Below are 27,406 nucleotides of genomic sequence, written 5' to 3'. Positions count from 1 at the left end.
AAGCATTGGTGTATAGCACAGCTTATATCCTTTTAATAAAGATGAGTTTGTTGTTCTGTTACTACTGCTCTGCCATCAGATCATCAGAACTCACATTGCCCCATATTATCCTCCTGACAGACAGCTTCCAGAAACTGTGACATATTTGTGGGATCCTCTGATCATCCATCCATGCCTACCTGCTTTTCTCTTTGTCAGAGTAGGTCCAGGGAAGCCTTTGAGAACCCTAAGTTCTAGAGAACTTTTCTAGCTTTGTCCAAATTGTCCCCCATGGAATCCCCTCTGAGTCTTCATGCATCATGTTTTGACCCTCACTGTTTTCGACAACCCTTTTCTCATACTGTAATTTTGGATAAGACATGTAGCAGTTGCTTGGTATATGAATTTGAGGTTTATATTCTCAGTATTGTCAATTTAGGGAAATTTCCAGGATGCTAATACCATCTCTACTCTGAATTTTATGCTGCTGCATTTCATGTTGTATTTTTAAATAGAAACCTTGCCTTTAATTTTTTACAAAAGTACTAACTTTTTAAAATTCAAAGAGTACATAGATATATAAACTAATGCAAAAGTCTCTCAAAAATACCTCAACTCTCATCCCGATTCCATTGCTAGAGCTAATCACTCTAAATTATATATATCCAGGCTCTTGATTTTTCCTGTGCATGTCCAAGGACTGGGCAGGTTTACATACAGTTCTTTTTATCAGAATAGGAGGAGAAGAGTTTACACCCTGTTTTCCAAGTCTTCCATTTCATGTCTTTTTTCAAGGATATCATTTTGTGTCTCTATGCAGATTGTTTTGTTCTTTTCAATAAGTGCATCATATTCTAAACGAGTAAACATCACATTATGACCAATTTCCTCAAGAGAATATTTTACTTCCAACTTTTCACTATTATGAAACTGTTGATATGAATATCCCTCTACACACCTCCACATGCATTTACTGTGTATCGAAGTTGAGGAAATAGAATGCCAGATCAAAGAATGTCCTACTAGATTACTAATAAATGGTAGTATCTTAGATTTTCCTGCAGTAGGGCTTAACCAACCACATCTTCCAACAGAGTATGAGTGTCCCTTTGCAAAGTTCTTGCCAGTTCTAGGTATTCTGTCCCACAATGCTTTGTTCATCTCATTTGCATGTTTAATTACTAGTAAGACACATTATTCAAAAGAAAAATCAGATGCCAACCACTCTGATAATCACACTTGAAGCTCATTGTATTTCAGAGCTACTCCATGCAAACTTTAATTCACATATTTCATTATGGACTTTTTCTACCCATTGATTCAGTAATTGGACTACTGGGTATTTACTCCCACGATACAAAACACTAATTCAAAGAGATACCTGGACCCTTACATTTATTTCAGCATTATTTACAATAACCAAATTATGGAAAGAGACCAAGTGTCCATGGATATATCAATGGATAAATAAGAAGTGGTATATATATAATGGAATATTACTTAGCCACAAAAAAGAATGTAAGCTTACCATTTGCAACAACATGGATGGAGTGAGAGGATACAATGCTATGTCAGACAAGTCAGTCAGAGAAAAATAGATACCATATGGTTTCACTCATATATGTAGAGTATAAGAAACAAAACAAACAAACAAAGAGAAAAGGAGACAAACCAAAAAACCAGACTCTCAACTCAAGAGAAGAAACGGGTGGTTATCGAGGGGAGGCAGGTGGAGGTAGTGTGGGTGAACTAGGTGAAGGGGATCAAGAAGACCATGTGATGAGCACTGAGTAAATATATAGTATTGTTGAATCACTCTATTTTACATCTGAAACTAGTGTAACACCATGTTAATTATACTGGAATTAAAATGTCAAAAAATCATAAGGAAGAGAAAAAAAGAATCTTTGCATCTTTAGGTACATTGATTATGCATGCATTGGATCTTTTTTGTTAGCTTTACAAATTTATGTTGTTTACCTTGATCATTTAAATTGAGTTCATTTTAGTGCCTTCTTAACGCAGTAGGTAGTGCATTAGTCTCATAAATTGTGTTCATTTTATTTCATTTTGCTTGGCTAATCTTCTCTCAACTACTATGTTTGGGCAGTGTCTATTTTGTTTTTCAGTACTTCCAACATGGACATCATATTTGTGAATTTTTTGAAAAAATTCAACATCTTTCCTGAACACTGCCAACTAAAGTTTCAACAGTGTCTGTTGTTTTACTTTGTTTTCCCCGAGCATGTGTGATTTTTCCTTTGTGCTTGTCGTTACAGGAGCAGTAACTTCCTAAATGGTAAACATTCCTGGCAATATTCTTGCTGATAAATTTTATCCACTTTGTGGCTACACTTTCTAGGGAGTGTTTTATTCATCATTTGCTTTTCCTGTTCCACTCCTCCTTTTACCCTTTAGTTTCTGTGTGTTACACTGGTTCAGCATCTCTCTGATATCCCACAGTTGGAACACAGTGTACTCCCTCTGGACCAGCCATTTGCAAAACGTTTGTCTGGAGATGTGCCAGGCCATATTTCACAAGTTCCTAGGAATTAGCCATAGTGAACACTAGCACTCTTTCGAAACCTGTTCCTCAATTATGGGTCAGACATAAGGGCTCCATGTGGGATGTAAAAATGTAGACTTTCTGCTCCCACCCAAGACTTAATGAATTTCAGTCTGCATATTAAAAGATCCGCAGGGCCCGTGGGTGGCTCAGTCTGTTAAGCCTCCAACTCCTGGTTTCTGCTCAGGCCCTCATCTCAGGGATGTGGGATGGAGGTCAGAGCCCTGGGTTGGGCTCTATGCTCAGGGTGGAGTAGCCTTCAGATTACACACACTCTCTCTCTCTCACACAAATAAATAAATAAAATCTTTAAAAAAACAAAAACAAAAAATAAAATAGAAGGATCCCCAGGTGACTTGGATACACTTTGAAGTTGGAGTAACATTAGTGTACAGCATGGCTCATATCTTTATAAGAAAAATGTGTTTGTTGTTCCTTTACTACTCCTCTGCCAACAGATCATCGAGCTCACATTGCTCCATATTTTCCTCCTGATAGACAGCTTCCCGAAACTGTGGCATATTTGTGGGATCCTCTGATAATTCATGCCTACCTGCTTTTCCCTTGTGCCAGAGCAGGTCCAGGGAAGCCTTTAACAACAGCATACCCACCCAGCTCTCCCTGTTGCAAACAGCAGGATGATTGTCCTGTCCTCTTGGTGTGCTGCTCATGCTGATTCCCAGGTGTGGTTATGATGCACAGACTCATCTGGATGGAGATAAAGACACTGATTGCAGGCCCCACCTAAGGGGTCTGTTTCAGTAGGTCAGTGGTGGCCCCTGCTAAGTTGCATGTGGAGTAATTCCCCAGGTGGTTCTGAAACTGTTGGTCCAGGGACTACATTTTGAGAACCCTAAGTTCTAGAGAACTCTTCTAGCTTTGTCCAAATTGCCCCCGTGGAATCATGAACCATGATTTGACCCTTACGGTTTTTGACAACCCCTTTCACATACTGTAAATTTGGATAGGATATGTAGCAGTTGCTTGGAATATGAATTTGAGGTTTATGTTCTTATCAACATTGTTGATCTGGGTAAATTTCTAGGGTGCTAATGCCATCTCTACTCTGACGTTTTTTGCTGCTGCATTTCATTTTGTATTTTTAAATAAAAACCTTGCTTTTAATATTTTACAAAAGCAATGAGTTTTTTTTAAAAGATTTTATTTATTTATTTGACAGAGAGAGATCACAAGTAGGCAGAGAGGCAGGCAGAGAGAGAGAGGAGGAAGCAGGCTCCCTACTGAGCAGAGAGCCCGATGCAGGACTCGATCCCAGGACGCTGAGATCATGACCTGAGCCGAAGGCAGCGGCTTAACCCACTGAGCCACCCAGGCGCCCTAAAGCAATGAGTTTTTAAAATTCAAAGAGTACATAGATATATAAACTAATGCAAAAGACTCTCAAAAACACCTCAACTCTCATCCCGATTCCATTGCTAGAGCTAATCACTCTAAATTATTTATGTCCAGGCTCTTGATTTTTCCTGTGCATGTCCAAGGACTGGGCAGGTTTACATACAGTTCTTTTTATCAGAATAGGAGGAGAAGAGTTTACACCCTGTTTTCCAAGTCTTCCATTTCATGTCTTTTTTCAAGGATATCATTTTGTGTCTCTATGCAGATTGTTTTGTTCTTTTCAATAAGTGCATCATATTCTAAACGGGTAAACATCACATTGTGACCAATTTCCTCAAGAGAATATTTTACTTCCAACTTTTCACTATTATGAAACTGTTGATATGAATATCCTTCTACACACCTCCTCATGCATTCACTACATATCCAAGGTTAGGAAATAGAATGCCAGATCAAAGAATGTCCTACTAGATTACTAATAAATGGTAGTATCTTGGATTTTCCTGCAGTAGGGTTTAACCAACCAAATCCTCCAACAGAGTATGAGTGTCCCTTTGCAAAGTTCTTGCCAGTTCTAGGTATTCTGTCCCACAATGCTTTGTTCATCTCATTTGCATGTTTAATTACTAGTAAGACACATTATTTAAAAAGAAAATCAGATGCCAACCACTCTGATAATCACACTTGGAGCTTGTTGTTTTTCAGAGCTACTCCATGCAACCTTTTTTTTTTTTTCCAGCATAACAGTATTCATTATTTTTTTACCACAACCAGTGCTCCATGCAATCCGTGCCCTCTATAATACCCACCACCTGGTACCCCAACCTCCCTGCCCCTTCAAAACCCTCAGATTGTTTTTCAGAGTCCATAGTCTCTCATGATTCACCTCCCCTTCCAATTTCCCCCAACTCCCTTCTCCTCTCTAACTCCCCATGTCCTCCATGCTATTTGTTATGCTCCACAAATAAGTGAAACCATATGATAATTGACTCTCTCTGCTTGACTTATTTCACTCAGCATAATCTCTTCCAGTCCCGTCCATGTTGCTACAAAAGTTGGGTATTCATCCTTTCTGATGGAAGCATAATACTCCATAGTGTATATGGACCACATCTTCCTTATCCATTTGTCCATTGAAGGGCATCTTGGTTCTTTCCATAGTTTGGCGACCGTGGCCATTGCTGCTATAAACATTGGGGTACAGATGGCCCTTCTTTTCAAGACATCTGTATCTTTGGGATAAATACCCAGGAATGCAATGGCAGGGCCATAGGGAAGTTCTATTTTTAATTTCTTGAGGAATCTCCACACTGTTCTCCAAATAGGCTGCACCAACTTGCATTCCCACCAACAGTGTAAGAGGGTTCCCCTTTCTCCACATCCCCTCCAACACATGTTGTTTCCTGTCTTGTTAATTTTGGCCATTCTAACTGGTGTAAGGTAATATCTCAATGTGGTTTTAATTTGAATCTCCCTGAGGGCTAGTGATGATGAACATTTTTTCATGTGTCTGATAGCCATTTGTATGTCTTGATTGGAGAAGTGTCTGTTCATATCCATGCAACCTTTAATTCATATACTTCATAATGGACTTTTCCATAGGATAGACTTTAGACAGCTTTCTTTTTTTAAAAGATATATGCTCAGAAGTCCTTGATTCTTTTGATTCTTAGATATATTTTTAAATTTAAATTTTCTAATATTTTTGCTTGTGCATAAACAATAATTTTGCAATGGTGATCTTGTCCTTTTTTATTAGATTTATTAGTAACTTGATACTTCAGAAATTTTTAGATTCAGTTTTATATCATTTGCTGCTGGTCTTTAGATATAAAATTTACTTTGGTTATTGATTCCTTATCTAGAACACTTGTCAAACTCTGTTGTTAATAGCAATACATCATTCCAGGATCACTAAGGTGTTCTGCGCACACAATCATGTCATATGTGAAAATGAGCAGTCTTAGTTCCTTATTTCTAATCCTTATATTTGGAATTTTTCCTTTTGCCTTACAGGCTACAAGTTCTAGGGCAATATTGAGACAGCAAGAGTGGGGATCTTTCTTGTGTTCAGTATCTCAACAGGAACAAGTTTTTAATTTTTCCCTATTAAAAGCCATTTTTGCTATAGTTTGTGGATACCCACCATCAGACTGAGGGACTTTTCCCACATTCCTAGTTTACCAAGAGTTTTTGTCAGGGATGGATGTTCAGATTTGCAAGATCTTTTCTGCATCAATTGTAACAATTAGGAGATTTTTCTCCTTCTATCCATAATGTGGTGAATTTGCTGATTGGTTTTCTTATACTTAACCAACTTTGCATTCCTGGGGTTAAGCAAACTTGGTCATGATGTATTATCATTTTATATGTATTCCATCACTTAATTCACTGATGTCTCACTTAGGATTTCTGTACCCATGTTCACGAAGATTAGCCTGTGATTTTCCACTCGTGTAACTGTCCTTGCTCTGTTTTGATATTACAGTTATGTGGTCCCCCCCAAAAGCTGGGAACTGTACCCTCTTTTTAATTTTCTGATAGATTTATGAAAGATTGAATTTATTTCTTCTGTAAATGTTTGGCAACAAGTACTAACAAATCTATTAAGCATGGAGTTTACCTTTTTTTTTTTTTTTAAAGATTTTATTTATTTATTTGACAGGGAGAGATCACAAGTAGGCAGAGAGGCAGGCAGAGAGAGGAGGAAGCAGGCTCCCTGCTGAGAAGAGAGCCCGATGCGGGACTCGATCCCAGGACCCTGAGATCATGACCTGAGCCGAAGGCAGCGGCTTAACCCACTGAGCCACCCAGGCACCCGGAGTTTACATTTTTTTTTCTTTTAAATTTTTTATTTTTTATAAACATATATTTTTATCCCCAGGGGTACAGGTCCGTGAACGGGGTTTACATTTTTAACCTGTAAAGGTTTAATTACCCATTTGATATCTTGAGTGGTTTTGGGGCTATAGGTTTTCTATTCTTGTCTCAATTTGGATAAGCTCTATATTTCTGAGAGGTCATATGATCTAATTTTCATATTTATTGTGCAACATATTGTCTGCATGTTCCATGGTAATATCCTGTTTTAAAATGCCTGATAATTGTTATATTTCATTTTATCTTTTTTTAAAAAAAGATTTTATTTATTTATTTGACAGAGACAGAGAGAGAGTACAAACAAGTGGAGTGGCTGACAGAGGGAGAAGCAGGCTCTCAGCTGAGCAGGGAGCCTGACATGGGACTTGATTCCAATTCCCTGAGGTCATGACATGAGCCAAAGGCTGATGCTTAACCGATTGAGCCATCCAGGCACCCCACGTTTGGCTCTTTTGATCCTCCCACTACATAGTTCACTTTCCATTTCATTAAGAGATACTTCTTCACTAATAATCTTCCAGGTCTATGTCCTATGTTTTTTTACTTTTATGAAACATCTGGAAGTGCTCACTAGGCTCACTGTTCTTCATGCTGACTTTAGGGCAATAGAGGTATTCTGTGCCTCATTCTTGCTTTGCATACTCTCTAGTTTTCTTGCCTCTTTCTTTCTCACATGTTATGTAGACAAGCATTTTTCAGGTTCAAACATGTGGTTATTTCACAGTTATATTCAATTATAGAGTCTCAACAGAAGGTACTGTGATCGCACAAACTCCCATGGAGGGTGAATCCTTTAATGGTTGTTGATCATTGCTTTGTGGCCCAGGGTCCTGTCAGGTTCATGAATACTGCATGTGACTGGAAACAATATGCTTTCTTCCCAGGGCTGGATACACTGTTCTCTACATGTGCACTAGCTAAAGTGTGGTGTGAGTATTTTCTTACAAGTTAGTTATTTCTTGTAAAGATTATGCAAAGAAGCATGTTGGGTTCTCTGGCTATGACTGACAGTCCTTTAGGTTTCCTTGTGATTCTGTTGATATTTGCATAATATTGTTGCTATCATATTATTGCTTACTTGCAGGTTTCTAATTGTTATATCTTCGTGGAAACAGTTGCACCTTTGCTCGTTACAAAGTGACTCTCCTTATCCCTAGTAAGTTTCTTCCTCTGAAGTCAGCTTCTTCTGATAATAATATAGTTGACTAAATTTCCCTTGATTAGAATCTTGGGCTATCTTTCTTCACCTTTTTATTTTTAACCTTCCCATGTCCTTCTTTAGATGCATCTCTGCTGAGGAATGCTGTGGAGAAAAATAAGTCAGGAGAGTAGAGTAGAGTTGGGGTTGGAGTTGGTTTTCACGAGCATTGACTTGGGAGGAGCTTCTGGAGGAGATATCCCTGGGACCAAGGGACATAAGGGAGTTAGCATTTTGGAGAGTAATAGTCTATGTTCAGGGAAAAGCATGGAGAATGCTCTGAGAGGGGAACACAGATGTCAGATTCGAGAACTAGTAAGGAGGCCAGCATGGCTGGATGAGAAGGGACAACAGGATGTAGTGAGCTCAAAGAGTAACAGGGAAATAGATCTTTAATATATGAATTTGGCTTCTCACCAGAAGGGATAGTGTGCTATTGGAGGGTTTTGAGCACAGGCGAGGAAGGAAGAAGGGAGAAACTGACCATGGCAATTATCCAGTTGAGAGACAATAGTAGCTTGGACCAGGGTGATAGGCCAAGTAAAGGTAGAATGTTCAGTTTTTGGACACATTATCAAATGAAAATGCAATAACTTCATTTGAAACTGTTATTTTAGTAGCCTGAATTTCATTTCTAACTTCCTGTTAGCTAGAGATACCGTCAGAGTGTTTTGAAATTTCCAAGGCTCCAGTTTTCTTTTTTGCATTTGGCTGTGGTTCTGTTGTTTTATTTCACAGTATGTTATGTGTATTAACCCCAAATATTTGAATTTGTTGCTATATCCTTCTTACAATTATATCATGACTTTTCCCCATATTTTATCCCATAAATATTTTGAAAGGAAAATGTAAACTTAGCAGCATAAAAAGTGTCCGCTCTCATATTTACTGTTATTATCATCTGTTAGAGCAATATTTTATTATGATAACCTCATTTCAATATCTTTTTGGTCTATTTTATCTATCAATCATTGAGGGAGGTGTTTTTTAAAAATTTTTTTATAAACATATAATGTATTTTTAGCCCCAGGGGTACAGGTCTGTGAATCGCCAGGTTTACACACTTCACAGCACTCACCATAGCACATACCCTCCCCAATGTCCATAACCCCAACACCCTCTCCTGACCCCCCTCCCCCCAGCAACCCTCAGTTTGTTCTGTGAGATTAAAAGTCTCTGATGGTTTGTCTCCCTCCTGATCCCATCTTGTTTCATTTATTCTTTTCCTACCCCCCAACCCCCCCACGTTGCATCTCCATTTCCCCACATCAGCGAGATCATATGTTAGTTGTCTTTCTCTGACTGACTTATTTCACTGAGCATAATACCCTCTAGTTCCATTCACGTCATCGCGAATGGCAAGATTTCATTTCTTTGGATGGCTGCATAGTATTCCATTGTATATATATACCACATCTTTTTTTAAAATTTTTAAATTTTTTATTTTTTATAAACATATATTTTAACCCCGGGGGTACAGGTCTGTGAATCGCCAGGTTTACACACTTCACAGCACTCACCAAAGCACATACCCTCCCCAATGTCTATAACCCCACCCCCTTCTCCCAACCCCCCTCCCCCCAGAAACCCTCAGTTTGTTTTGTGAGATTAAGAGTCACTTATGGTTTGTCTCCCTCCCAATCCCATCTTGTTTCATTGATTCTTCTCCTACCCACTTAAGCCCCCATGTTGCATCACCACTTCCTCATATCAGGGAGATCATATGATAGTTGTCTTTCTCCGCTTGACTTATTTCGCTAAGCATGATATGCTCTAGTTCCATCCATGTTGTTGCAAATGGCAAGATTTCATTTCTTTTGATGGCTGCATAGTATTCCATTGTGTATATATACCACATCTTCTTGATCCATTCATCTGTTGATGGACATCTAGGTTTTTTCCATAGTTTGGCTATTGTGGACATTCTGTTATAAACATTCGGGTGCACGTGCCCCTTTGGATCACTACGTTTGTATCTTTAGGGTAAATACCCAGTAATGCAATTGCTGGGTCATAGGGCAGTTCTATTTTCAACATTTTGAGGAACCTCCATGCTGTTTTCCAGAGTGGTTGCACCAGCTTGCATTCCCACCAACAGTGTAGGAGGGTTCCCCTTTCTCCGCATCCTCACCAGCATCTGTCATTTCCTGACTTGTTTATTTTAGCCATTCTGACTGGTGTGAGGTGATATCTCATTGTGGTTTTGATTTGTATTTCCCTGATGCCGAGTGATATGGAGCACTTTTTCATGTGTCTGTTGGCCATCTGGATGTCTTCTTTGCAGAAATGTCTGTTCATGTCCGCTGCCCATTTCTTGATTGGATTACTTGTTCTTTGGGTGTTGAGTTTGCTAAGTTCTTTATAGATTTTGGACACTAGTCCTTTATCTGATATGTTGTTTGCAAGTATCTTCTCCCATTCTGTCAGTTGTCTTTTGATTTTGTTAACTGTTTCCTTTGCTGTGCAAAAGCTTTTGATCTTGATGAAATCCCAATAGTTCATTTTTGCCCTTGCTTCCCTTGCCTTTGGCGATGTTCCTAGGAAGATGTTGCTGCGGCTGAGGTCGAAGAGGTTGCTGCCTGTGTTCTCCTCAAGGGTTTTGATGGATTCCATTCGCACATTGAGGTCCTTCATCCATTTTGAGTCTATTTTCATGTGTGGTGTAAGGAAATGGTCCAATTTCATTTTTCTGCATGTGGCTGTCCAATTTTCCCAACATCATTTATTGAAGAGGCTGTCTTTTTTCCATTGGACATTCTTTCCTGCTTTGTCGAAGATTAGTTGACCATAGAGTTGAGGGTCTATTTCCGGGCTCTCTATTCTGTTCCATTGATCTATGTGTCTGTTTTTGTGCCAGTACCATGCTGTCTTGATGATGACAGCTTTGTAATAGAGCTTGAAGTCCGGAATTGTGATGCCACCAACTTTGGCTTTCTTTTTCAATATCCCTTTGGCTATTCGAGGTCTTTTCTGGTTCCATATAAATTTTAGAATTATTTGTTCCATTTTTTTGAAAAAGATGGATGGTACTTTGATAGGAATTGCATTAAATGTGTAGATTGCTTTAGGTAGCATAGACATTTTCACAATATTTATTCTTCCAATCCAGGAGCATGGAACATTTTTCCATTTCTTTGTGTCTTCCTCAATTTCTTTCATGAGTACTTTATAGTTTTCTGAGTATAGATTCTGTGTCTCTTTGGTTAGGTTTATTCCTAGGTATCTTATGGTTTGGGGTGCAATTGTAAATGGGATTGACTCCTTAATTTCTCTTTCTTCTGTCTTGTTGTTGGTGTAGAGAAATGCAACTGATTTCTGTGCATTGATTTTATATCCTGACGCTTTACTGAATTCCTGTACAAGTTCTAGCAGTTTTGGAGTGGAGGTTTTGGGTTTTCCACATATAGTATCATATCATCTGTGAAGAGTGATAATTTGACTTCTTCTTTGCCGATTTGGATGCCTTTAATTACCTTTTGTTGTCTGATTGCTGAGGCTAAGACTTCTAGTACTATGTTGAATAGCAGTGGTGATAATGGACATCCCTGCTGTGTTCCTGACCTTAGCAGAAAAGCTTTCAGTTTTTCTCCATTTAGAATGATATTTGTGGTGGGTTTTTCATAGATGGCTTTGATGATATTGAGGTATGTGCCCTCTATCCCTACACTTTGAAGAGTTTTGATCAGGAAGGGATGCTGTACTTTGTCAAATGTTTTTTCAGCATCTATTGAGAGTATCATATGGTTCTTGTTCTTTCTTTTATTGATGTGTTGTATCACATTGACTGATTTGCGGATGTTGAACCAACCTTGCAGCCCTGGAATAAATCCCACTTGGTCGTGGTGAATAATCCTTTTAATGTACTGTTGAATCCTATTGGCTAGTATTTTGGCGAGAATTTTCGCATCTGTGTTCATCAAGGATATTGGTCTATAGCTCTCGTTTTTGATGGGATCCTTGTCTGGTTTTGGGATCAAGGTGATGCTGGCCTCATAAAATGAGTTTGGAAGTTTTCCTTCCATTTCTATTTTTTTGAACAGTTTCAGGAGAATAGGAATTAGTTCTTCTTTAAATGTTTGGTAGAATTCCCCAGGGAAGCCGTCTGGCCCTGGGCTCTTGTTTGTTTGGAGATTTTTAATGACTGTTTCAATCTCCTTACTGGTTATGGGTCTGTTCAGGCTTTCTATTTCTTCCTGGTTCAGTTGTGGTAGTTTATATGTTTCTAGGAATGCATCCATTTCTTCCAGATTATCAAATTTGTTGGCGTAGGGTTGCTCATAGTATGTTCTTATAATAGTTTGTATTTCTTTGGTGTTAGTTGTGATCTCTCCTCTTCCATTCATGATTTTATTTATTTGGGTTCTTTCTCTTTTCTTTTTGATAAGTCTGGCCAGGGGCTTATCAATCTTATTAATTCTTTCAAAGAACCAGCTCCTAGTTTTGTTGATTTGCTCTATTGTTTTTTTGGTTTCTATTTCATTGATTTCTGCTCTGATCTTTATGATTTCTCTTCTCCTGCTGGGCTTAGGGTTTCTTTCTTGTTCTTTCTCCAGCTCCTTTAGGTGTAGGGTTAGGTTGTGTACCTGAGATCTTTCTTGTTTCTTGAGAAAGGCTTGTACCGCTATATATTTTCCTCTCAGGACTGCCTTTGTTGTGTCCCACAGATTTTGAACCGTTGTATTTTCATTTTCATTTGTTTCCATGACTTTTTTCAATTCTTCTTTAATTTCCCGGTTGACCCATTCATTCTTTAGAAGGATGCTGTTTAGTCTCCATGTATTTGGGTTCTTTCCAAACTTCCTCTTGTGGTTGAGTTCTAGCTTCAGAGCATTGTGGTCTGAAAATATGCAGGGAATGATCCCAATCTTTTGATACTGGCTGAGTCCTGATTTAGGACCGAGGATGTGCTCTATTCTGGAGAATGTTGCATGTGCACTAGAGAAGAATGTGTATTCTGTTGCTTTGGGATGAAATGTTCTGAATATATCTGTGATGTCCATCTGGTCCAGTGTGTCGTTTAAGGCCTTTATTTCCTTGCTGATATTTTGCTTGGATGATCTGTCCATTTCAGTGAGGGGAGTGTTAAAGTCCCCTACTAGTATTGTATTATTGTTGATGTGTTTCTTTGATTTTGTTATTAATTGGTTTATATAGTTGGATGCTCCCACGTTGGGGGCATAGATATTTAAAATTGTTAGATTTTCTTGTTGGAAAGACCCTTTGATTATGATATAGTGTCCTTCCTCATCTCTTATTATAGTCTTTGGCTTAAAATCTAATTGATCTGATATAAGGATTGCCACTCCTGCTTTCTTCTGATGTCCATTAGCATGGTAAATTCTTTTCCACCCCTTCACTTTAAATCTGGAGGTGTCTTCAGGCTTAAAATGAGTTTCTTGGAGGCAACATATAGATGGGTTTTGTTTTTTTATCTATTCTGATACCCTGTGTTTTTTGATTGGGGCATTTAGCCCATTCATATTCAGGGTAACTATTGAGAGATATGAATTTAGTGCCATTGTATTGCCTGTAAGGTGACTATTACTGTATATTGTCTCTGTTCCTTACTGATCTACCACTTGTAGGCTCTCTCTTTGCTTAGAGGAACCCTCCTGAAGAGCTGGTTTGGTGTTTGCAAATTCTTTCAGTTTTTGTTTGTCCTGGAAGCTTTTAATCTCTCCTATTTTCAATGATAGCCTAGCTGGATATAGTATTCTTGGCTGCATGTTTTTCTCGTTTAGTGCTCTGAAAATATCATGCCAGCTCTTTCTGGCCTGCCAGGTCTCTGTGGATACGTCAGCTGCCAATCTAATATTTTTACCATTGTATGTTACAGACTTCTTTTCCCGGGCTGCTTTCAGGATTTTCTCTTTGTCACTGAGACTTGTAAATTTTACTATTAGGTGACGGGGTGTGGGCCTATTCTTATTGATTTTGAGGGGCGTTCTCTGAACCTCCTGAATTTTGATGCTCGTTCCCTTTGCCATATTGGGGAAATTCTCCCCAATAATTCTCCCCAGTATACCTTCTGATCCCCTCTGTCTTTCTTCTTCTTCTGGAATCCCAATTATTCTAATGTTGTTTCGTCTTATGGTGTCACTTATCTCTCGAATTCTCCCCTCGTGGTCCAGTAGCTGTTTGTCCCTCTTTTGCTCAGCTTCTTTATTCTCTGTCATTTGGTCTTCTATATCACTAACTCTTTCTTCTGCCTCATTTATCCTAGCAGTGAGAGCCTCCATTTTTGATTGCACCTCATTAATAGCTTTTTTGATTTCAACTTGGTTAGATTTTAGTTCTTTTATTTCTCCAGAAAGGGCTTTTATATCTCCCAAGAGGGTTTCTCTAATATCTTCCATGTCTTTTTCAAGCCCGGCTAGAACCTTGAGAATTTTCATTCTGAACTCTATCTGACATATTACCAATGTCTGTATTGATTAGGTCCCTAGCCTTCGGTACTGCCTCTTGTTCTTTTTTTTGTGGTGAATTTTTCCACCTTGTCATTTTGTCCAGATAAGAGTATATGAAGGAGCAAGTAAAATACTAAAAGGGTGGCAACAACCCCAGGAAAATATGCTTTGACCAAATCAGAAGAGATACCAAATCGTGAGGGGGGGAAAAGGGGATAAAAAGAGGTTCAAAAAGAAATAAAGAAAAAAAAGAAAAAAGAAAGAAAGAAAAGAAAAGAATTTTAAAAAAGAAAAATAAAGAAAAATATAAAAAAGAAAAAATATATATATTAGATAAACTAGTTAAAAAACGTTAAGAAAGAAAAGGGTAAAAGTTTAAAAAATTTTTAGCAGAAGAAGAGAAAAAAATGAAAAAGAAAAAAATTAAATTAACTGCAAGACTAAAAAAATCACAGGGAAAAGCCATGAGTTCCGTGCTTTGCTTTCTCCTCCTCTGGAATTCTGCTGCTCTCCTTGGTATTGAAACCGCACTCCTTAGTAGGTTAACTTGGTCTTGGCTGGGTTTCTTGTTGATCATCTGGGGGAGGGGCCTGGTGTAGTGATTCTCAAGTGTCTTTGCCCCATGCGGAATTGCACCGCCCTTACCCAGGGCTGGGGTGAGTAATCCACTCGGGTTTGCTTTCAGGAGCTTTTGTTCCCTGAGCGCTTTCCGTAGAGTTCTGGAGGACGGGAATACAAATGGCGGCCTCCTGGTCTCCGGCCCGGAGGAGCCGAGAGCCCAGGGCCCCACTCCTCAGTGCGCCCTCAGAGAACAGCGCCCAGTTACTCCCGTCTGCCTGACCTCCGGCCGCGCTCCGAGCTCACCGAGCCTGCGACCGGTTCAAGGTAACACCGAGCTGTGAGCTTATTGTCGGCTCTGTCTCTGTAGCTGGCTTTCCCGTCCCAATACCCGCAAGCTCTGCGACACTCAGATACCCCCGATCCTTCTGTGACCCTGCGGGACCTGAGGCCACGCTGCCCCCGCGTGGGCTTCGCCCCAGTTTAGCCTCTGGAGCGATGTCCCTCAGCGGAACAGACTTTTAAACGTCCTGATTTTGTGCGCGGTTGCCCCGCCGCTTGCCGGGAGCCGGCCCCTCCCCCCGGGGTCTATCTTCCCGTCGCTTTGGATTCACTTCTCCGCCAGTGCTACCTTTCAGAAAGTGGTTGTTTTTCTGTTTCCAGAATTGCTGTTCTTCTCTTAGATCTGCCGATGGATTTTCAGGTGTTTGCAATCTTTAGATAAGCTATCTAGCTGATCTCCTGCTAGCTGAAGTAGTCTCAGCCTGCTACTTCTCTGCCATCTTGACTCCTCCACATACCACATCCTTTTTATCCATTTATCTGTTAATGGACATCTAGGTTCTTTCCATCTTTAGGCTATTGTGGACATTGCCGCTATAAACATTTGGGTGCACATGCCCCTTCGGATCACTATGTTTGTATTTAGGGTAAATACCCAGTAGTGCAATTGCTGTGTCATAGGGTAGCTCTATTTTCAACTTTTTGAGGAACCTCCATGCTGTTTTCCAGGGTGGCTGCACCAGCTTGCATTCCCACCAACAGTGTAGAAGGGTTCTGAGGGAGGTGTTTTAATATTTCCACATTTTGATCTTTCTCTAATCTATTTAGTACAATTGGCTATGACATTATAGTTTTATATTAATACAATTTCCTTTTTATCCCGCTTGCATGTATCTGATTTTTTTCCACACACTTTCATTCATGCCTAACATACATATATGAAGTTCACAGATCCTGACCCTACATCTTGATGAACACTCATAACATGTACATCACCTGTGTTACCATCACTGACACAACAAACTGACCATATATGACAGAAACTCCCATGGGAACTATGGGACATGAATCATAGAGAATACATATGAGGCAGCATTCCCCTGCCTGGGGCATGGGACTGTTTCACGATGGGGTGTAATTCCACCATGGTGAATGACATGAGAGGGATTCCTGGGTTGGAATGTGGAAGTGAAAATCCCTTTACCTCAGGATAATGGCTCTATTTCCCACTGGACACAGAGTAGAGAGAATGAATCCCTAAGTGTTGTTGGCAGCCTTATTGCTGTGGGCGGAGGTGAGCTTCCTTGAGAATGGAACCTGCTTTAGGAAAGTGCAGCGAGAAGTAGACAAAGGTAACCTGCATTCAGTCACAATGTCCAGTTCAGCACAAAGCCAAATCTGCAGAGTGATTCAGCTCTTCACTCTGTGTGGACTGAGCCAAATGGTCTCCTTGATTGTCCACCCAGTGTCGACAGATCTCTGAATCTCTTGATTTTCCTATATATTCAATGAGATTCATCACATTATGTTTATTTTATGGAGAAAGTTATAGAAGCAGTAAACATTAAATGATTTGCTCAAATCTCACAACTAGTCCAGATCATTGGAGTCATAGTTTGAAAACTCTTTAAATACAATCAATTTTAATGATATTTTTCTCATAAATTTTCAGTGGCTCTATATTTCTTCTACAAATGATTGGAAGTTCTTGGATGGTGGGAGTAAGCATTCAGTTGTCTCCAACTAGGCTTCAATCTACTTGCCTTAGCTGGTTTCCCACCATTGCCCAAACTGTGCATTCCACCCAATCATCCTCTACCTGTAGCTCACCTGCTTTCCCTCACACTCTCACACCACTGATCTCTTCTTTCCCGGTTTACAACTGTTAGTCAGCCTCTGTGTTCACCTCCTACTGGAGATGTCATGGTGAACTGAGTCTCTTGTGTGAAGAGATACTTATCCCCATTAAGAATATGAAGGAGTGATGCTCCAGGGGTGTGCTCTTGAGGGTTCTCATGGGGGGGCCAAGGTCAAGCCTCTTTAGTCATCATGCAAAAATAAGAGTAGGTGTTTATGACATGATTCCACATTCTCCAGGGAGGGATTCTACAGGGCATATGATTCAGTGTCATATAATGTTCTAGAATCAGTGCCCTGAAGCACTGAATTGTATGTATGAGCAGGTGGCTTTTGAGTAGAGGTAAAACTTCTGATACAGTACCGAGAAACTTCAAGAGACAGAGTCAATAGGTAAGAAAGGGGGGATTCTGCTGTGTGTGTGTGTGTGTGTGTGTGTGTGTGTGTGTGTGTGTGTGTGTTTTCCATTTATAGTTCCTCTCCAACTGATTGTGGAGATGCTGTTGAAGTGATGTGTCCATGCTCAGGAATCACTGGACATAGCTGACACATTGCCATAAGTAGACTCCTTGGTTTTGATGCTGGTGAATTTTCTTTTTTCTTTTTTTCAGAGGTAAGTACTCTGTACATATTTTTTAAAAAGATTTTATTTATTTATTTGACAGACAGAGATCACAAGTAGGCCTAGAGCCAGTCAAAGAGAGAGAGGGGGAAGCAGGCTTCCCGCTGAGCAGAGAGCCTGATGCGGCTCTTGATCCCAGGACCCCGAGACCATGACCTGAGCTGAAGGCAGATGCTTAACCCACTGAGCCACCCAGGTGCCCCAGTACTGTGCACATATTAATCATCAAGTCTTTGAATGTTGCAGCTGGAAGGGAACTTGGTATAAGCGCCTCTCCCACCTCCTCATCTGGAAAGATGAAACCTACTTAGGGAGTGCTCTGTCTAAATCTTTCTGTTCAGGAGTTCTGCAAGACTGCATTGGGGTCTCTAAGTTCCAGAGAAAAGGTGCAGCTAGGGCAGTCAGTGGCTTGTTACCAGTCATGAATGGGTTTTTTTTTTCCCCTCTATAAGATGCTTATAGTCCATTCTATAAAGTTTTTCTATTTTATTTACATTACACTTTAAATTTTCCAATTTTCAAGATCTATCCACTCCCTAATATTTGAAACTAAATACACTTTATTCTTTTTTCTCATCAGAAATGGATTTTAAGTGTTTGATCCTGTGACTATAATTTACTGATTTCAGGAGACTTTTCAATACACAAATGATAATTAGCATGGTTAGTATGGACATTTACTCTTTTTTTAAAAAAAGTTATTTATTTATTTATTTATTTATTTATTTATTTATTTGAGAGAGAGAGAGAGAGAGAGAAAGCTTGAAAGGGAGAAGCAGACTCCCCATGGAGCTGGAAGCCCGATGTGGGACTCGATCCCTGGACGCTGGGATCATGACCTGAGCCAAAGGCAGTCGCTTAACCAACTGAGCCACCCAGGTGCCCTGGACATTTATTCTGAATGGATGATACAGTCAAACTTAGAAATAAATCAAGCTGCCTTCTACTGTCTGCTAATGTCCTACTGGTCTTTACTCAAGGTGACATGAGCTGTGTCCTGTTCTCTTGGGTTCCTCAGCTCCCACAGTGTATTTCCGCTGGTTTTCAAACGTGACACAAAGGCTATTAAGTCTCCATTGAAGTTCTAGGGTGTCATCAAATACATGTGCTTTGAGCAAGACACCCTTCCTCCTTATGCCTTTCTCCTTCCACCGACTGTACCTTCCACTGGTGACATGTTATGATTTGGTTATTTACACTCTCTTCACATTGAGAAGTATCAAATCCCTTACATAAATATCTCTTAGGCCCTTGTTATTACCTCTGCTTGCCAACAGTGTTGTATGTTGGTTTCACTCTTCTATTGGGCACTCTCTTTTTTAAAGCCAGCGTGGATTTCCTCATTTTTTTATTCCATCATTCATCAAACATTGGTTTAGTATCAATTATGGGTCAGGGACTATTATAGACATTGTGAATGTAGCAAAGAAAAAAACAAATTCTTGGATTCCTGGCGTTTATATTTATTGATGGAGTTAGATTTTGCTCATATGGAATCTGTAAATATTATAAACATACAATATATAAATTCTAACCCCTTTATTCACACACATACACACACATGTCAATTGCTGATAATGGAAAAACACAGAGCAAGGTATAATAGATAGAAACTGAATTACTGGCATAACAGTGGAATGCTGTTCTATGTATTTTTTCCCACTTTTTGTTGAGCCGAGGATCCAATGTTTGCCTATAATTACTGAACCTAGAAAATGGTACTTGTTCAATCAGTGTTTGTGGAATAATTAATGATAAGAAGGAAAATAGGAGGGAGAGAAAAGACAGACAGGAAATGTTTAAATCAGTTTAGAATGATCAGAATTGGGTGATTCTTAAATATCATGGTCACAAGGATTAGTCATAAAGAACTAGCTCTTAAAATCTCCATTGCAGGCCAATCTCCATATAATTGTCCATGACTAGTGTTTGTAAAATCAATAATCCTGAAGCAATTCACACTATTTACAGATCATCTAAAATAATGAAATATGAGATATGAAAACTGTGCAGGAATCCACAACTGCAGTTGAACTTAGATATATTTTTCATATTTAATAAGCTTTGTACTGGTATTTTGAAATGATAAATATTTATAATAAATATAAATCAACTGTGCTGTATCTTTGAGTCATTAGGTTGTCTGAAAAATTTTTGTGGATATCTTTTTCCCTTTGTCTATTTTCAATACTTTATTTTTATTTTTGGTAGTTTAAAATACAACTATTTATATAAAATTGAGAAAAACAGATAACTCTGATAGCAATGTTATAGGAATGGAATCTCAGTTATAAAATATCAATGTTTGTTTTAAGGCTAGGTTTAAAATCAAACTATATAACATGTAAGTTATAAGAGCATTTTAATAATATCTTATCCTTTTCAGACAAGACTCCTGAACTGGCATTCTTCATTTTCTCCTTTTTATTTGGAAGGTTCATTATTCAGAGTGATTGTCCATTTCTAAAATCACCAAGATGAATTTGGTCAGGACGTGTTCCTCTTTACATCTTCAGCCAAGAATATCTGGGGGGAATTGCAGACGTAGACTCTCAGCTATTGGACTGTGACTTCATAATTTGTATACAATGTCCCTAAAAACAAAATACTCTCCACCACTGACATGAAAAGGCAAAATCAAAGCTCTGTGGCTGAATTCATCCTCCTGGGCTTTTCTAACTTTCCTGAACTCCAAGAGCAGCTCTTTGGGGTTTTCTTGGTTGTCTACCTGGTGACTCTGTTGGGAAATGTCATCATTATAGTCATCATCTCCTTGGAACAGAGCCTCCATGTGCCCATGTACCTGTTCCTCCAGAACTTGTCTGTGGTAGAGGTAAGTTTCAGTGCAGTTATTATGCCTGAAATGCTGGTGGTCCTGTCCACTGAGAAAACATCGATTTCATTTATAAGCTGTTTTGCACAGATGTATTTCATCCTTTTTTTTGGTGGCACTGAATGTTTTCTCCTGGGGGCGATGGCTTATGACCGATTTGCTGCAATCTGTCATCCTCTGAACTACCCAATGATTATGAACAAAAGGGTTTTCATGAAATTAATAATGTTCTCCTGGGTCTCAGGGATCATGGTGGCTACTGTGCAGACATCATGGGTTTTCAGTTTTCCCTTCTGTGGTCCCAATGAAATCAATCATATCTCTTGTGAAACCCCAGCAGTGCTAGAACTTGCATGTGCAGATACCTTTCTGTTTGAAATCTATGCATTCACTGGCACCATTTTGATTGTCATGGTTCCTTTTGTGTTGATTCTCTTGTCCTACATTCGGATTCTCTTTGCCATCCTGAAGATGCCATCAGCCACTGGGAGGCAAAAGGCCTTTTCCACCTGTGCCTCCCACCTCACGTCTGTGACCCTCTTCTATGGCACGGCCAATATGACTTATTTACAACCGAAATCTGGCTACTCCCCAGAAACCAAGAAGCTGATGTCATTGTCTTACTCACTTCTTACACCTCTGCTGAATCCACTGATCTACAGCTTGAGAAACAGTGAGATGAAAAAAGCTTTGATGAAACTGTGGCACAGAAAAGTGGATTCACACTTACTCTGACTGCGCTGAGAAGCCATGTGATACTTGGTCACTGTTTGACTGAAATCTACTTAATAAATGGTGGCAACAATTTGCATTTCTTGGTGTGTGATGCTTAACCTCTTGATGTCTACATATTGGTTATATATTCGAGGTATCTTCATATATTAGTGTTTTATTTCTTTTTTAAAAAATAAATGTATGATGTTCATTAATATTGGATATAAAAGAGTCTTTAAATTTCATTTATTGGTGGCCATATAGGTGTTTATGTTAGATTTTTCCCCTTGCAGTATGGTAAATAAACTAGGTGTAAGCACATAAAAAAGGTGGCTTTAATTTCTGTAGAGGAGGTTTCATAATATGGGTTTAATGGGTCAAAGCAACTGAGAGTTTGCAAACTTTTATAAATATTACCAAATTACTTTTAAAATTGATTTATTTATTTTAGAGAGAGAGAGAGAATGTGGGCAGAGGGGAGCAGAGGGACAGAGACCATCCTGAAGCAGGCCCCCGTTGAGTGCAGAGTCCAATGGAGGGCTCCATCTCAGGATCCTGAGATCATGACCGGAGCGGAAATCAAGAGTTGGCTGTTTAACTGACTGAGCCACCTGGGTGCCCCCAAATTACTTTTTTAAAATGTAATTCACATTGGTTTTGAAGACCCATTGTGCCGCACTGACTGGATTGAGTGCTACGAAGACAATAAAGAGATGGGCTGTTTTTTGTTTTTTTTTTTTTTGAGTGAAAATCTGTTCCATGTATGAGTTGAAAATTGCAGTTCTTTACTGAAAGGATCACATGGCTCTATTCTGGGACCTACAGAAATTATCGCCCATATTTAGCTTTCATCATGTTATCTTAGAGCATATTCGCCTATGACACCTAGGTGCCTCAGTGGGTTAAGTGGCTGCCTTTGGTATAGGTCACGATCCCAGGGTCCTGGGATTGAGCCTCACATCAGGCTCCCTTCTCAGTGGGGAGTCTGTTTCTTCCTCTTACTCTGCCTGCTGCTCCCTTTGTTTGTGCTCTCTATCTCTCTCTAACAAATAAATAGATTAATTAAATATTTGTTTTTTTAAAAAAGAATATTCACCTAGTGTGTGACTGGAAAGCAGCATGGGATTGTTTTTGAAGATCATTTATTTGTTTAACAATATTTGTTGAATGACTGATATATATCAGAAACTGTACTAGGTCCTGAGAGCACAAAGTTTAGCAAGATAGTCTCATGAGAGAGATAACTACTAAACAAATAGCCACACACTGAAAACATAGAGTTGTGATAACTGTTAAACAGGAAAAGCACAAGATACCATGGGATCATCACAGGAAGGCTTTATCTGATTTGGAGCGGCTGTGGGGGAGAGCAGTGGCATTGGGAATGACTTTCTCAGGAACCTCCCTGAGAAAATGACATTGAAACTGAGCCTCAAGGACAGGTAGGAGTTATCCTGGCTCAGCTCCAGCATGAGGGGGTAGAGTCATCCATGTGGAAAGAAGGATGTGTGTGATGGTCTGGATGGGAAGGAACTTAATGTCATTCCAGGAAAGGGAGGAGAGTGTACAGCGAGGGAGGAATGAGATGATGATATGAAGAGGGAGGCATCAACTAGACCAAGTAAAATCTTGTCGATACAAGAACTCTGAACTCACCTACTAATGATAGGTGGTCAGTGAGTTAAGCGAAGCAGCAACACAGACATGTCTGTAGTTTTAAAATGTCTTTCTGGCTTATTATTGATATTATTATTATTGATATTGAGGTTCAAGAGTGGAAACAGGCAGGAGAAGACAATTGCTACAGCCCAAGTGAGAGTGATGTGCTTGGTCTGGGGTGACAGCAGTGAAGGTGAGCAGTGTGGATATATACTTAAGAAATCAAATTGACATCACTTCATAAGGGATTGTATGGGGGAGAGGGTAGGAGAGAGAAGAGTGAAAGATGAACCCACATTTCTGGTTGAAGCAGAAAGCGCATGGGGTTTCCATTTGTTGAGAGAGGGAACACTGGAAACTAAGAATTTGGGGAGAGAAATCCAATTTTGGATGAGTAAATTTTGGGATGTCTGTGTGAAATCAAAGTTAAGTTGATTGTTGGGATATACAGGTCAGGCTCAGAACGGAGGTTCTGAATTAGGGGAACAGAGCTACAGGGTAACACCTAGAGAGGGATGCATGATTCAGGGAAGGTCTTCTTAAGATGAAGAGACTCTAGAATGTCTGAAGTTACATGGAAATAATCCAAAAAAGCAGGAGATGTGCTGAATCAGTGTGTCTCGGACCTGGTGCTGAGATGATCCTACCTGAGGAAGAGAAAGATACAAATGGACAAAATGTTGCATAGATCCCAGAGGGAGAAAGACAGAGCTGTGAAGTCGTAGGGATTCCAGGGACAAAAGAGCTAATAGGAGGAGGCTGGGGGAAGAGTATCAGGAATAAAGGAAGTGGATCTGGAAAGAAGGGTCAGGATGGTACCTCTAAGCCTTATAGGAATGAAAGCTCCAGGAGGGATTTATGAACTCTGCCAAAGGATGGACTAAATTCTTACTGCTGTCTAGTGGCTCAAGCATATAATTGCTTTAATCTCAGGGCTGAAAGCCCAGGGAGCTAAACCTGTTCGTGGTTCACCAGTATCATCTCTGGTGAACTCAGAGAAAGTAATAGAAGCAATCACATCAGTCCTGGGGTCAAAGAATATGGGCCAACGACAAATGCAGTGGCAAGTTTCATGTCCTTAATAGGTGTAGATGTACCTTTTTTGTCAGGCTTAGGAGCAGAAAGGCTGAGGGTCATATTCATTCTTCCCCTTTTCCCACCTCCTTTCTTTTGCCCTCCCCCACCATGACCACCTCCATCCTCACCTCTATCACTACCCCCTTCACCACCACCATCACCATCACCATAAGCATTATCTCATGTCCCACACATTACACATTCACAATAGTGGGTTATGTCTGCAATCTCACTTGACTATCCATTCATAAAATCAAAACCATTTGTTGGGTACCTAACATATGTCCGTTGCTATGTGGGATGTTAGGCAAAACTTCTAGGAGATTACTTGAGTGATGAAGCAAATAAACAAACCCTTAACAATATTGTGTGGTGAGTGTTAGAACTGTGGTTAGCACTTGTGCTGTGAGACTTCACTGGATAAGACTCTTAGGACTAGGAATCCAGGAAGACTTCCTGGAGGAGATGATTGTGGTTATAGTTTGTAAAGACTGACAAGAGTTAGTTATTTGGCAAAAACAAGAAAGAAAACTCTACACCTAGAGAAAAGTTGGTCTGAAAAGCATGGTGGATTTTTTTTTTAAGTAAACACTATTTTTTAAAATTTATTTTCAGCATAACAGTATTCATTATTTTTTCACCACACCCAGTGCTCCATGCAATCCGTGCCCTCTATAATGCCCACCACCTGGTACCCCAACCTCCCACCCCCCGCCACTTCAAACCCCTCAGATTGTTTTTCAGAGTCCATAGTCTCTCATGGTTCACCTTCCCTTCCAATTTCCCCCAACTCCCTTCTCCTCTCTAACTCCCCATGTAACATGGTGGATTTTAAGATCTTGAGCGGAATTGTGTAACAGTTGCATAGAAGACTTGAAGAATGACAGAAAATAAATTCAGACTGTGAATGACTTTATGAGCTAAACAAAGGCATTTGAACTCAGTGTTGAAAGGTATGGGAGAGTCACTGAAGGATGTTCCATAGGGGAAAGACAAAAATCAAACTTGCATTTTAAAAGTAGCTAGTATTTATGGGATATTTACTACATATCTGGCTAAGCCCCTTATGTGGTTGAGCTCATTTTATTCTTCACAACAATACCATTTAACAGAGGAGGTGAGAATACTAAATAATTTGTCCAAGGATTCAAGATTATTTTGCGGCTGTATAGGATGAGAACACATGTTTCTTGGATGTCTGCTTTCGTGCTTTTGGACCATCCGCTGCTTTATTGTATCTTCCATAATGGAACCAAAGGAAGTGAAAACACTCTCAAGTTGGGCTTACGTGTCCCAGGCATTTCTCCTATGGCCACACCCTGAGCTGTTATCCCAGGGTACATCCCAGGCTGGAGCACCCTCCTGGAGGGGGCCACAGTGGCTAGCTCTGTAGTGCCAGAGCAGGTCATTAGCAGAGATTGTGGGCAGAATGGTTAAGATCAAATACAGTTTAAAAAAAAGTTTTTTTTTGAGGCTTCATTTATTTGACAGAGAGAGACACAGTGAGAGAGGGAACACAAGCACGGGGAGTGGGAGAGGGAGAAGCAGGCTTCCAGCTAAGCAGGGAGTCCGAAGAGGGGCTCAATCCCAGGACCCAGAGATCATGACCTGAGCTGAAGGCAGACGCTTAATGACTGAGCCACACAGGCGCCCTCAAATACTGTTCTTGCAGGAGAGACAAGACCTAGGATCATCACGTGGTCCTCGTGCAACTCTCCTGACACTCCATGTGAACAATATGGGCACAAGAAATAGTTGCTTTGTGGTTCTAGACAAAGGTAATTCTTTTCAGAAACCTCACATCTCCCCTAATTTTTGACTTTTCCACCAGGCCTTAAGAGGGGACAGCAGGCATTCGTTGCACACAAAAATTCTTTCAATCTCTGTTGTTACTGTTCCCCAGTATGACCTTCTTCTTTTGCCAACATTTTAGCCTTTGCGAATAAACTTCGTAGACTTGTGATATTCGGCAATTTATAGACTATCAAGTCAATGTTTCAAAATAAAAATATGCCAAACTTGGTTTCTGTATTAGGGCTTCTAGATGGGCTATTTCTCTGATTTTCTGATTATCACCCACAAACAGGAGCTGACCATCCCTGGTGCCGTTATGGCAACATCCCAGCAGTAGGCCAGAACTCCTTCTAGGTCGCGATGGTCAAAAACAGTGGAAATATCAAGAGTAGGGCACAGATATTTCCATCTTAGTACCTGCAACTTTTTTTTCTTGCTCCATTTATTTGTTTCATTTAAAAATAAACTCTTGAGGGACCATATTTTATTGCAGTTTTGTTTAGAACAGTGGTTCTCAAACTTAGTTTGGGGACTCCTGACAGATGCTGAGACCCTTTTAGGAGTTCTGTGAGATAAAAATTACTTTAAAGATATTATTTGCCTTTTATCTCTCATTCTCTCAGAAATGTACAGTAGAGTTTGCCAGAAGCTACATGATACATCACATCACAACAGACTGAGAATTCAGCTATGTCCTATTAAGCCAGACATCAAAGAGATTTGCAAAATTGCAAAAACAATGCTCCTCTTCTAAATGCTTTTTGAAAATATAATTATTTTCCATCAAAACATGTCATTTATTTTTTATTTTTTATTTTTTTGGTTTGAAGCGGCGGGGGGTGGGAGGTTGGGGGAACCAGGTGGTGGGTATTAGAGAGGGCACGGATTGCATGGAGCACTGGGTGTGGTGCAAAAATAATGAATACTGTTATGCTGAAAATAAATAAAAAAAATTAATCACTCAAAAATATGTCATTTCTGTTCATGTGGAATGGATCACTATTGTTATTTTTAAAGGAGTTAAGTAAATATTTTTAAAATGTCTTTGTTTTCATTTCTAATATAGTAAACATCAATTACTATAATCTGTATGAATAAAAGCTCTTTGAGGTTCTCTATAAATTGTCAGAGGATAAAAAAGTCCTGAGACTACAAAGTTTGAGAATGGTAGTCCTAAGAATTCACTGTAGACAATTTCTCAATGATTTTGGAGAAGGCTATATCCCTTAATTTACTTGGCATCCCCCTTATGTTAAAGGAAAACAAAAGGCAGCAGAAATACACATGCTTACAACTTCCTGGTCAAATATGGCTCCCTGTACAGCTGATCTGTTTCCTTGGTAACTAAACTGTACCTGCCATGTGCGGTCTACTAACAACCTCCCTTGGCTAGCTGGATTCCACAGGGTGATGGCTGTCTGGGAATAATTAGGGAACTTGGTAAGGAAGTTTCCTCAAGCAGGAAATTGGTTCCTGTGGAACTTGTTAAACATTAACTCTACAGTGAAATCATGAAAACATTTACTGAAATCAGTAATAGTGTTCAGGACCTCTGGGAACGTTTACCAAGGGCGAACAGTGTCAGGAACCAGGGATATGAGTTTATTCTTAAAGGTTTAGGTGT

The 27,406-nt window shown here is 39.6% G+C and overlaps 1 protein-coding gene across 5 annotated transcripts; it reads left to right on the top strand.

Moving 5' to 3' along the window:
- The first annotated feature begins 17,384 nt into the window (after nt 1-17,384).
- LOC116599540 (olfactory receptor 10A3-like) lies at nt 17,385-21,327 on the top strand. Of its 5 annotated transcripts, XM_032359430.1 has the most exons (3): nt 17,385-17,476; nt 20,092-20,538; nt 21,010-21,327. In XM_032359430.1, the coding sequence occupies exons 2-3, from the start codon at nt 20,329-20,331 to the stop codon at nt 21,271-21,273; spliced, it is 474 nt and encodes a 157-aa protein (XP_032215321.1). In that variant the 5' UTR covers nt 17,385-17,476; nt 20,092-20,328; the 3' UTR covers nt 21,274-21,327. The 5 variants fall into 5 exon arrangements, 4 of the variants coding, with proteins under 4 accessions (XP_032215321.1, XP_032215318.1, XP_032215317.1 ...); XR_004289407.1 differs by lacking the exon at nt 20,092-20,538 and having other exon boundaries at nt 21,010-21,097; XM_032359427.1 differs by having other exon boundaries at nt 20,141-21,327.
- Nucleotides 21,328-27,406: the final 6,079 nt, after the last annotated feature.

This window comes from Mustela erminea, chromosome 9 (assembly GCF_009829155.1).
Source record: "Mustela erminea isolate mMusErm1 chromosome 9, mMusErm1.Pri, whole genome shotgun sequence".
NCBI lineage: Eukaryota > Metazoa > Chordata > Mammalia > Carnivora > Mustelidae > Mustela > Mustela erminea.
Note: the sequence above shows the minus strand (reverse complement) of the source record. Positions and strands in the feature narration are given on the sequence as shown.

What these genes read in the sequence shown, in the direction of transcription:
- LOC116599540 (XM_032359427.1), top strand. Translation starts at nt 20,329, where the DNA reads ATGAAAAGGCAAAATCAAAGCTCTGTGGCTGAATTCATCCTCCTGGGC.